The 12860-nt window shown below is 41.3% G+C and overlaps 1 protein-coding gene across 1 annotated transcript; it reads left to right on the top strand.

The window, feature by feature from the left end:
• Window positions 1-1261: 1261 nt before the first annotated feature.
• Window positions 1262-11095, top strand: LOC139939863 (uncharacterized). Its single transcript, XM_071936019.1, has 4 exons — window positions 1262-1687; window positions 6476-7031; window positions 7546-7610; window positions 8127-11095. Exons 2-4 carry the CDS (start codon window positions 6482-6484, stop codon window positions 9258-9260), a joined length of 1749 nt encoding a protein of 582 aa, XP_071792120.1. The 5' UTR covers window positions 1262-1687; window positions 6476-6481; the 3' UTR covers window positions 9261-11095.
• Window positions 11096-12860: the final 1765 nt, after the last annotated feature.

Below are 12860 nucleotides of genomic sequence, written 5' to 3' on the forward strand. Positions count from 1 at the left end.
TCATAGTTGTGGATAATTTGTTACTGATCTAGGGAGTACTGTGGCGCTACAGCAGGCTCCCTCTGTAAAGCATGTGTATACCCAGGAACTTGGCACCAGGCCAAGGACGACCACACGCCTCGTTTGCCTCACAACAAAGACTACTGCTGCAATGACTACCGCTTATCTCACTGTTGGAAAGAAACCCCCCAGATCATTAGACATTTTATTCAAAGGTATGCAACATGGTATGCAATAAAATTCACGACATCGCAAATAATATTCGCAGACGTGTGCGCACAAATCCGCGAATTGTTTCACGATGTTGCATACGTGTGCGCACATATTCGCAAATTGTTTCACGACATTGCATACGTGTGCGCACATATTTGCGAATTGTTTCACGACATTGTATACGTGTGCGCACATATTCGCGAATTGTTTCACGACATTGCATTCGTGTGCGCACAAGGGGCAATGAGTGAACCAATCCGGAGAACCATCTGCGAAACACTGTCCAATGAGTCGCCTGTCAGAAAGATTTCTAGGAAGTCTGGTAACAACATCGACCAGTGGTTGACACACGGTCACTGCCCAAACTTTCTCCAATCAGATGACTTGTAAGTGGGAGTTTGGGTCAGGGATTTGTAGACTTGCAACCTGACGTCTGAAACCACACAAACGTATTGAATTCCACACACTTAACCGTGTTGATTTCCACAAGGATGCCATGCCACTGGACCTTCTAATTTTCAATCCAAGATGGCGCGGGTTACGCTTTTAATAGTATAGATGTTACCAAACCGAGCTGGGAAGAACAATAGTCTGGTTCCTTTTTGCAAAATGATTTTAGCATAATTTAATTAATCATCTTCCTTGCAAGTAGATCACGGAATCTTTTTCCCCGAAAAATACCCAGGGAGATTACAGGAAAGGTTGTGACGATCTTCCGAACGGCTGCAAACCAACAACACAACACAACACTATTTAAGAAATTGCGCGTTTTTGTTTGTTTACAAGGACAGTGCAAGGAAGGGACTTTGACAAGTCTAGGGAAAGGGATAGATGGTTGGTTTTTTATTTTGGTCCGCACGTTGCGGCACGTTGTGATACACGTGCCACGTGCAACCTGCCGATGTTTGCTCCGTTTTGTGTGTGTTTTCTTGTTTGATCAACACGTTGAGGTACACGTGCAGCCGGTCGAATCGCTCAGTCTGCACGGTAGCTACACTGTGTCATCCAGTTTCAATGTGTTTTGTAGTGCATGGGAGATCATTATCAGGCACGTGTATGTACATGCTTGGGGTAGAGTCTGTAGTATTTTTGGTTTGCACGTTTATCCAGAATGGCTTGCCGGTTATCCTTTCACACTACCTATAACCTCATCTGAAAGATGTCTCTTAGACACTCGGATGGGAGAGATATTTGTAGCGATTTTTGTGTATCACTTGACCATACTGCATCCATCACATGAACATGTATTAAATGTCGTGTCTCAGAAGCGCATCGTCTTCATCATCGATCAATGTTAGTGTGTTTTCGATTCGACCAAACCGTATCATAGACCAAACCATAACAACTAGCCCATTGAGGAAGTACAAACTACGGGATTTACTCTCATTTTAGTATTGCTGCATTTTATTGAGCCTGTTTGACATTCCTGTACCAAGGATATACTCTTTCTGGATATGCTGCAGAGAATAATGAGGTGAGTTACTTAAAATACAACCAAATCAACACTTTAAACTGCTTTCGTCGTATCTTGACCACTTCTTACCCTATAGGCCTACTATGGACATTTCGTATCTTCTTTGGACACTTCATACTAATCTTCTTTGGACACTTTAATGATGTCTTTATTAAACATTTCGTACCATGGACACTTCGCGGGACCTTTCCCAATGTACGAAGTATCGGCGTCGGACACTTCGTACCTTGACAACGCACCAAAGACGAACCCCCCCCCCCCCCCCCCCCAAACACACCCACGTCCGACAGTTTGAAAAGAATTACCTTACGGGAATTTAATGTGTCTAACCAAAGTTATAAATACGGTGTAAATGAAATAAGTGAATAAATAACGAAGATTGGGATCATAATTATTATCTCGTGTATTCAATCTATGAAATAATTTAAGACCTGTCCAATAGTTTGGGTTTATAAGATCCCGCCAGATACCTCCATGGGTTGGAGCCACTACTTGAACATTATCCGCGATTTACATACAAATTCGGAAATGCTGATTTGATGTATATATAGGCCTAAAGAATGTCAAACCTAAACACACATACTGCATCTACTTTGTTCGTGGAGTTTTCACCGAAGCCGCACGGGACGAACAACGTGTGTATAATAGTGGGTTGAGTGACTTTATTATTGAGCTCTGAACAACATGTCTCTGAGGTATTTTCTTGAGGCACTAAAGGTAGTTGTGAAGACCTCCTAATGTACTCTCACTTCGTGTATCCCAACATAAATTTTATGCATTAAACAAATTTGTGAAAATTTGGACTTGATTGGTCATCGAAGTTGCAAGAGAATGATGAAAGAAACCACCCTTGTTGCACAAATTGTTTTGCTTTAGATACCTTAAAGGAACACGTTGCCTTGGATCGGACGAGTTGGTCAAAACAAAAGCGTTTGTAACCGTTTTGTATATAATGCATATGGTTGGAAAGATGTTTTAAAAGTAGAATACAATGATCCACACAAGTTTGCCTCGAAATTGCGTGGTTTTCCTTCTACTGTGAGAACTAACACGGTCGGCCATTTATGGGAGTCAAAATTTTGACCCCCATAAATGGCCGACGTGTTAGTCGACGAGGTAAAAGGAAAACCACGCAATTTCGAGGCATGTTTGTGTGGATCATTGTATTCTACTTTTACAACATCTTTCTACCCATATGCATTTTATAAAAAACGGTTACAAACGCTTTTCAAAGACCAACTCGACCGATTCAAGGCAACGTGTTCCTTTAAGAGGGCTTCAGGCCTGAAGTCTTTTACTATTTGAGTGATAAATTATTTCTTTTTCAAAAGCTTCGTCGGAGCCGTTTCCCACAATGTCACTTATAAAATCAACATCTCTGATCTCTCTCTTGCTCGTTAAATTAAGTTTTCATGCTAATAATTACTTTTGAGTAATTACCAATAGTGGTTAGTAACTTCAAGAAGCCCTGTGTCGTTTATAGAAGAAACCAAACATAATTTGCCCTTGCACACGATCACGTTATTAAAAACGTTGCTATGGGAGACCATCAACATGCTGGGCTAGACAACTTCGTTGAAAGAGCACCGGCCGTTAATCCGGAGGTCGTTGGTTCAAATCCCGCCCAAACGAAAAATTTTGCTGAGTGGAACAAAACCAGTGTAGACCTGTAGACGTGTCTTAATTTTCTGTGTGAAAAACAAATTACTGCGGGAGGACGTAATAGACATACGTGTCTTAATTTTCTGTGTGAAAAACAAATTACTGCGGGAGGAAGATTTTGAAAGGGTGGGAGACCATAGTTTTTTTTACCCATATCATTGATAATGGTATCACATGGAGGTTTTTAACCAATCATAAAATGTTCGAAGACACATTGACAGGCTTGGAGTCGGAGTAGTTATACAGTATGATTTTATCAAGAGACTTCGGGGTGTATGGTTTTTTTCCCTGAACCAATCCAATGAAACCTTCAAGACACTTTGGTAATTGCTTCTCACTTGGTGTGTCTCAGCATATGCACCAAATAAATAACCTGTGAAAATTTGAACTCAATTGGTCGTCGAAGTTTCGGGATAATAAAAGAAGAAAAAACACCTTTATTTCTTCCAGATGCTTGATTTCGGGATCTCAAAATTTAACTCTGAATCTCAAAATCAATTTCAAATATTCATATGGTTTAATAAATTCTTAAACTAAATAATTTTTTCATTGTGTGTCCTACAATAAAGTGAAACTGTATTTCATGCGTATGAGCGCAGCGAAATTCGCATGAAGTTCAAATATTCTAGTGGAAATTACTTCTTAATCGAAAACTATCGTGTCTTCAGAGGGAGCCGTTTCTTACAATGTTTATGTACTATCAACAGCTCCCCTTTGCTCGATAAAAAGTAAGATTTTATGCTAACAACTATTTTGAGAATTACCAATAGTGTCCAGTGCCTTTAAGGCAATAAGGGCCTGTTAATAAATTGAAAGGATATAATTGATGTTCCCATGGCAGTCATCTAAAACAAACTCGAGCCGTGTGAATGATATCTAAATGAATTAATTTACCCTATATTATGAAGTATGAAAAGTAACACACGAACAAACGAGGTGTTCCGGTTCTATACTTAACCATTTAATTTTGTTTAATTGTTAACTATTAACAATTAAACAAAATGAAATGGTTAAGTATAGAACCGGAACACCTCGTTTAACAATTAAACAAAATTAAATGGTTAAGTATAGAACCGGAACACCTCGTTTGTTCGTGTATTACTTTTTATGGGATTGTGGAATTCTGGTTTTCACGCCGGTGTCGCATGCAATTATGTCCTCTATGCAACACTATCCTGAGGACATTATTGCATATGCAATCATGTCTGCCGGACGGATTTGCGTATGCAATCGTGTCCGTGCAAAACCGTCCTTGCAGTAAATTAAACGCTTGCATATGCAAAAGTGTCTGGAGCGGACAGTATTGCATGGCGGACATAATTGTACTTGACACCGAACGGAACCCCCATTCTGTTGTGCTTGAGCCCCTTCAAAACGAATTAATGGTAAAATCTCTTCAGTTCTCTTAAAACTTCCGGATTCTTAGTCCACAGAGGAATTTTAAAAGCTGACTCGAAATACAATTAACACTACGGTCCATTTGCATATAGGGGGGATGCATTTAGGCAAAATTATTTATGGTAGATAAACAGATAAAATAGTTCATTAAAAAACTGTCCTCGCAGCACGAAGAATGAATAACAAAAAATTCACATAAATGTAAAAAATAATTTTAATTTTTGTACATTTACAAAAAAAAAATACAACTGTTTTTATTTTATTTTATAATTCCTCCTTGAAATAACCGTCCAGCATTCAAACATCTACCATCTGCGGTCATGAAAGCCAGTAATACGGCACGTTCGATCGTGATCACACGTGTGCACGTAATCCGCTATGGATTCGGAAATGACGATAAATCCCATACACGTGAATTCTGTTAGTGACTGCACGTTTTGCTTTGTTGTCTCTCTCGGGATTACCCACATCCGTATGCCGATACTGACATTTAAGGTTAGGCATCGTTCGTCCGGTGTGGCAAGAGATTCTGTCCTCTGGAGATTCTGTCGTGTCCCCCCCCCCCCACCCCCAATTTGGTGAACTGTGTGCAAACTACTTATGATAGTGCCCTCTTTTAAATTATGCTCTTACAGTCCCAAGTTTTTGTTTTTTTCATAACTACGTTGTTTTTCAGATTGAAAGTAGAAATTGCTTAAAAAGGCCTACACGATGACTTGAATATTTTGGAGCACAAAAAGTCCCTTTCCTATGGTGGCCCTGAAGGGACATCGCATATCGCAAACGTGTGCGCATACGTATGCAATGTCGTGAAACAATTCGCAAATATGTGCGCACACGAATGCAATGTCGTGAAACAATACGCGAATATGTGCGCACACGTATGCAATGTCGTGAAACAATTCGCAAATATGTGCGCACACGTATGCAATGTCGTGAAACAATTCGCGAATATGTGCGCACACGTATGCAATGTCGTGAAACAATTCGCGAATATGTGCGCATACGTCTGCGAATATTATTTGCGATGTCGTGAATTTTATTGCATACCATGTTGCATACCTTTGAATAAAATGTCTAATGATCTGGGGGGTTTCTTTCCAACAGTGAGATAAGCGGTAGTCATTGCAGCAGTAGTCTTTGTGAGGCAAGCGAGGCGTGTGGTCGTCCTTGGCCTGGTGCCAAGTTCCTGGGTATACACATGCTTTACAGAGGGAGCCTGCTGTAGCGCCACAGTACTCCCTAGATCGGTAACAAATTATCCACAACTATGACATCATCCTAATGGTATGCAACAAGGTATGTAATAAAATTCACGACATTGCAAAACAAATCGCACTTGTGTGCGCACATATTCACGATTTGGTTCACGAAATTGCATACGTGTGCGCACATATTCACGATTTGGTTCACGAGATTGCATACGTGTGCGCACATATTCGCGATTTGGTTCACGACATTGCATACGTGTGCGCACATATTCGCGAATTGTTTCACGACATTGCATACGTGTGCGCACATATTCGCGAATAGTTTCTCGATATTGTATACGTGTGCGCATATATTCGCGATTTGTTTCACGACATTGCATACGTGTGCGCACACGTTTGCGTTATGCGATGTCCCTTCGGGGCCACCATACTTTCCAGAAAACTGGATGATTTCGTTTTGCTTGTGTATTAATTTACAGGCATAATAATAACAACAATATTCTACTCTGCTTGACAGGTTATAATGGCCGGCTTCTACTCTCAAAATAAACTCGCCGAAAGCGCTACGAACAGCATTGAGGAGGAATTCCTGAACACTTCAGCTTGTTCCTCATGGGTTGATAACTGGTGCGCAACTGCTGAGCTGAATAGACAAACTAAAACCATAAGTACCTTGCTGGAGGAGGGGCATGATGTCCAGACTTTTGAAGATGTGGATGTAACCGACAACCACTGGCTGCCATCTTCCGCAGCACTACGTGGAGAATGTTCAACGAGCTTTACCAAACCCACTAACCTGAACCAGAAAGACTGTACACCACTTGGGTTTAATGGCTCAACGGGAAGTTCTTCACGCTGCAGGTTTTCACCGAACGTCCGGGAACCGGCGGCGAACTATGTTGACCCGACGAAACATCAGTCCGGCCCCATGGAAACCCTACCGAATACGGCGGCCATGAACGCCGCCATTGGAGGCGTGGATGGATCACGGGAGGGGTGTCGCACGGACCACAAAACATTGTCTCCGGGAAAACACAGACACAGACCGAGGATTGGCGAACCTGCTTCACGAAGTGAGTTTATATGCTCTTAATAATTCAATTTGAAAAAGGTGCCAAAATGGTCTTCAGAACTAGACATAAAATAGCAAAATGCACACATGTAGGATCTGTGCTGTTCCTATAGTCAGTTCTGGGTCAGTTCTTTACATTTTGGTAACTCACAATTGATTTGTTTCCCTCCACTGGCCGTTACACAAACTTATTATGAAGATGCTGTTGTAGCACCCCCCCCCCCCCCCCTCCTTCCCGAGATTCCGTGTCTCTCACATCCGCCGAATTTTGTACATACTATTATTTGTCTGATGGCGCCCTCTTTTGAATCACTTTCCTTAAGCACAGCATACCGGGGACAAATTATGACAATGTCATAATGAGGCCACTGCACTGTGCTGGTCCTATATTTTAGACCAACAAAAAACCGCCAGCGTTTTATGACACATTTGCTTTGGGTTTTTAACTAGGTAAAGAATAATCGTGGTATATCAAAGCCTGTTTTCTCTAATGGTAAAATTTTCTTTGTCCATAGGTAACAGTCCCTACTCTTCCGACTCGTTATCGTCATCCAGTCTGTCAGATCGCTCTGCATCAACTGTAAGTATATTATAATAACTACCAAAGACCTTATCGCAAATACTCGGTATAGACGTGTAATGGGGTGCACAATGGTCTAGCTTGCGATCAACTTTGATCGCTAGCCAGACCAGCATGCACCTCATTCAACAGTTAGCGTTTGGTATTTTCCAAGAGGTCTATTGTCGTCAATATAGGAATCAGATTTCCGTACGTAGCCCCTGGGTTAACCGGAGCCCCTCCGGTTTCAAGAGGGAAATTTGATTCTGAGTATGCCGAAAAGGGGCAACAGGTCTGGGTATATCTGACTCAAAAATAAATTGCATATATAGAAGATAAACGAGTGCTGACATGGGGTTCTTTAATTGATGGGAAGCAGTTGTGGGTTGAAAAATGTTGTATTTGCGATAATGGAGTTAATCAAAAGTCTAAATTGAAAAATTTTAAAACTGAGACCTCCTTGGTTTTTGTTCTCCCAATTTTTACCAATGTATGAAAATAACTGATTGATTAATTCTGTGTTTTTTCAACTTTCAGACCCCGAAAGACACCTTCTCCAACGAGACAAATGAGAATTCGTCCAGTGGCTTTGACACGAGCGGCAGCAGCGACAAGGAGAAAACAACTCCCTGGTCCATGGCTAACTTTGACCGGGTGCTCCACGACGCTCCCAAGCGGGAACATATCCGCTCCAGGAAGGTCACCGATAAATCGCGATCGTCAAACAACCAAGGGACTAATAAGGTGGGCTACCAATCAGACTCAGGATCGTCAAGTTCCCAGTCTAGGAATAAGCCAGCTAAAGCCTCGCAAGGGACCCGAAGCAAACTGCATCTTCACACACACGGAAGAACGGCAGATATACCCATGAACTACTCGGGAACATCCACAAGCAGTGGCAATCAGGGTCACGGACATTTTGATAAGAGCAAAACGAAATTTGACGGCATTGCAGAGGATGCGTCTCAGGGTGATGATACTGGTATTTCCACCGCTAACACGAGCGGGCAGTCCACGCAGTACCAGAGTAACTTTAGTATGTCGTCCTCGTCCGGCGCTTGTGTGGAGTCGTCCCGGAAAGGCGGCAAAGAACGGACGAAGAACTTCCCGGGAAAAGTTAGTACACACTACCAAAGTATTAGGACACAGAGTATGAACAAAGTGACTCCAGACCTGGCTGGTTCTACACCTCATCACATTAATCATTTCCATCAGGGTCACCTGGAGCAGAGTGGCCCGAGTAATGGCGATTCTGCGAGCAACAGCGAGTCGGAGCGCAAGCGGCGTCGCTTCAACCGTACATTCGTCTTGCTGCGTAACTGTGGGCTACTGGAACTCACCATGCAGACTGCGTCACTGATGCAGCAGAACTGCGTCATGAACCAACAACTCTCTGCACTGCGGCAAGAAACCGGCGTACTGTACAATGCCATCAGTCACCTCTCCTCCACGCAACCGTCGGCGTCTTTCGATATCGTCACCGCTCATGGGATATTGAAGAACTTGAAGGGTATTATGAACCATGATGCGCCACCACACGGCAATAATCTGCCGAACAGTCAACATGTCCGCAGGTTTACAGTTAAAAGGAACAGTTCGGGGGAGACTGTTAGTCCTGATAGTAACACGCAGTCTTCATCGGCACCTTTGAACAGTGGCAGTTCTACGTAGCTGTTTGAGATCCCACTTTGCATGCGTTTTCTAATCTTCTGATTGTGTTAACTTTTTGTAAAGTATATTATAAGTTTTCATTTTGACTTAATCAGGTGTTGATATTTAAGTGAAAGGCTTCCGATCGTATGGTAATACTGCAGGTTCTTTTTGACCCGTTCACAAGTATAGACATGTATTTTGAATTAAAAAGTAAACTCATTTTATTAATGACTTCTATTTGATGTCAAATTATGACATATATGGGTATTAAAGGCACTGGACACTTTTGGTAATTACTCAAAATAATTGTTAGCACAAAATCTTACTTGGTATCGAGCAATGGGGAGCTGTTGATAGCATAAACATTGTGAGAAACGGCTCCCTCTGAATTAACGTGGTTTTTGAGAAATAAGTATTTTCTCACTGAAATAATATTTGAAATGAGTTCAAAACCTTCGCTGAGGTCTCGAAATAAGTCATCTGAAAAAGCACACAACCTGTGCAACAGGGGTGTTTTTCTGCCATTCTGCCATCTCGCAACTTCGACGACAAATTGGATTCAAATTCTCACTTGTTTGTTATTTTATGCATGTTGAGATGCACCAAGTGAGAAGACTGGTCTTTGACAATTACCGAAAAAGGTCCAGTGCCTTTTAACACTTTTAAGGATAGTGTTCTTTCCGTGGGTGGTAACTACATTTTGCAATTTTTTTGTTTTCGTAAGTTGTCATCGTTACCGGAGATGCTGCTCATTTTATGTTTTATGAACGCATTGATTGTACTGATTTTTGTAAATATTATTTTCTTTTTAATGTAAGATCAAGGGATCTACTATGTAGGCCCTACTACTCAAAACTTTGGTATAAAGATGAAATCATACACATTCTTCGTTGTAATTCCATATTTTGAGCTAAAAGCCCAAGCTTATACTATTTCTGGCCCGCCTTCCTATGAAGGAAGATAATCCATTCACATTTGAATATATTCATATAATTTTTTTTTCTTGGGAATAGTTGGTGATTGTTGTAAAAAATACTCGTGGGCCAAGTTGACTGCCTCCAAGTTGCCCGCCCAAGTTGCCAGCACGCGATGCTTAAAGCATCGCGTGCTGGTACACAGTCCCGGATGCAATTTTTGTTGTGTACATCACAATTGCCACTGTCGTGCTTTTCAATGGGGATTTGTATTTTCTAAATCGATTCAAATAAGGGAATCCTTTAAAAAGAAATCGGAAAATTTGAGGATGGCAATTTTGCACCACAGAAAAAAAATTGGGCTCCAATCTGCGTATTTTGTTGTGTTAAGTTGAGAAAATATCGACGTCAACTGGTCTGAAATCAAAATATGAAGTGTGGACGCATGTTCAAATAGGAGCGGGACTTTTGCTCGGTCAAATCTCGACATTTATTTGCTGAACGCAGCGCCCTCTGTCGAAAAAGTGTCGCTTTACTGACGGCACGAACATGCCACTGAGACCGAGAAGCTGTTACATCAAAATAAAACATTATTGTTGGGTTAGGACAATTCACAGTTTGTTGATAAAACTGTGGGAACTTATCTTTTCTCAAGGGATAGGGGATCTTAAGCTGTGATGTGTTTTAAAGCAGTGACTGGCATTTTTCGGTCACGAGTGCATGTCCGAGTCACCATTCAACATTCGTTGTATATTATCAGTGTGGACTAGGGTGGCCCCAAGTCCCGTATCCGCCCACCTAAAATTTAGACTTTTAATATATTGTTTTGACATCCCACCCCAACATGATCCTACGTTATCATTTTGTTGTCAATATCTTCGCTATTAATTAATGTGTATGAACTCAGCAGTCCTCGAGTTTGGGATTAGTTCAACCTTTTCAGGAATGTATATTATTCATAATAATAATTATTATATTATTTAACATTTATTTTATTAAGTTGTATTTTTCATAGAATTTACTGTCCGTGATTTATACCTTTAGAAACAATAATAACACCTGGTTGAGGTTTAATGAAACCTTAAGACATTTAAAATAGAGTTTGTTTTGTGTCAATTATTTCCGAAGTGTAAAGTTTTAACTGGATGATAATATTATTTCTTATACCATGCTCGTTCGTTGCACACTATGGGGAATAACGCAAAGTTGCTTTATTTGTTCCCGTTTCTTCTCGTTGCAAGATACAATGTGGCGGCATTGAAAAAAATAGAAATGTTATTTAAGTGTTATAATAATATTGGGGGGGGGGGGGGCTCGGTGGGTTTTCGATTTTAACACTTGTCAACGTATTTTAATGGCGACAACCTGACCCTTGCTTGTTTAGTTACGGGAAGTTGAATTAAGGGAACAAAAACGATGTTTTAGATGTTATGACTCTGAAATTTTCTAGACTTGAGCCGGATCCGATCGATCTGTTCCATATGATGTTTGTACATGTATTCACTGCAAGCGTACATTTAGGCTACAGTACTAGCTTGATAATGAACATCCATAGAAAGCCTGCTGCTAATGTGTGATATGAAGGAGCTCGTGTTGTAAAGATGCAGTAGTTTACAAGGTGCGAGCCAAAACATCCTCGTCATCTCGAAGCTGCTGATGGGTGGTGGATGTGACGCAGGTCTCTCACCACCGTAAGGGCCACTGCCTGAAAAACCTTCAATGGTATATATATACTCTCATTGCTGACTGTCTTGGATCAGGCGAGTTGGTCTATGGAAGTGTTTGAAACCGTTTGTTGTGAAATGCAATTATGGTTAGAAAGATGTTTTAAAGGTAGAGTATAATCCACACAATAATGCCTCAAAATTACGTGCTTTTCCTTTTATTATATTTCACTTTGCGAACTGACTCGGTCGGCCATTTTGTGGAGTCAAAAGTTTGACTCCACAAAATGGTCGGCCGTTTTGCACAAAATGACATGCCGTGTTACATTTGTAGTTCACGACGTATAATATAATTAGGAAAACCGTGCAATGTAGAGCCCCAGATGTCAGCCACATCATTAGGGCCTAATTTCATAAAGCTATTCAGCAGAAAATATTCTTTAATGACAAATTTCTTTGCTACGCGTAGTCGGGCACAGCCACAACAACGCGGGCGGAAACAATTGCATATGCAAAACCGTTCGGGGACATGACTGCATATGAATAATGTCCTCCTGATAGTATTGCACAGAGAACATAATTGCATGCGACACCGGCTGCAGGCGTATCAAGCACAAAATAGCGGGGACAAGTTGTCGAATTCGACTTGATCACAAAAACTACAAAATATTACACAGTCTATCGTCCATGAAACATGAAAACAGAAAGTAGGTCACATAATTATGTGGCTCTCCATCGTATCATTGTTTTGGGGTTAGGTTTGCGCACCCCCCCCCCCCCCACCACCACCCCACCCCACCCCACCCCACCCCACCCCAAATGTCACAGCAAAAACCAACACCACCATAACAGATTTCTTTAAGAGTAGAATCAGATTGTATCCAAGACAAATAAGCTTATTAAACGATTCAAAATCCCAAGCAGAGCCAGCCACGCCCATTATCATTGACCCTTGCTTGTGTGTGTGTTTACTCTCCAATATCCGTCACATGGTGGCGCTACACACGGTATATATATAGGAATTTTTCCGTCTGAAGTTC

This window comes from Asterias amurensis, chromosome 1 (genome assembly GCF_032118995.1).
Source record: "Asterias amurensis chromosome 1, ASM3211899v1".
Classification (NCBI taxonomy): Eukaryota; Metazoa; Echinodermata; class Asteroidea; order Forcipulatida; family Asteriidae; genus Asterias; species Asterias amurensis.

What these genes read in the sequence shown, in the direction of transcription:
- LOC139939863 (XM_071936019.1), top strand. Translation starts at nt 6,482, where the DNA reads ATGGCCGGCTTCTACTCTCAAAATAAACTCGCCGAAAGCGCTACGAAC. An exon ending in TGGCGAACCTGCTTCACGAA is followed by an intron (nt 7,032 to 7,545) that starts GTGAGTTTATAT and finishes CTTTGTCCATAG; the next exon opens with GTAACAGTCCCTACTCTTCC. An exon ending in CAGATCGCTCTGCATCAACT is followed by an intron (nt 7,611 to 8,126) that starts GTAAGTATATTA and finishes TTCAACTTTCAG; the next exon opens with ACCCCGAAAGACACCTTCTC.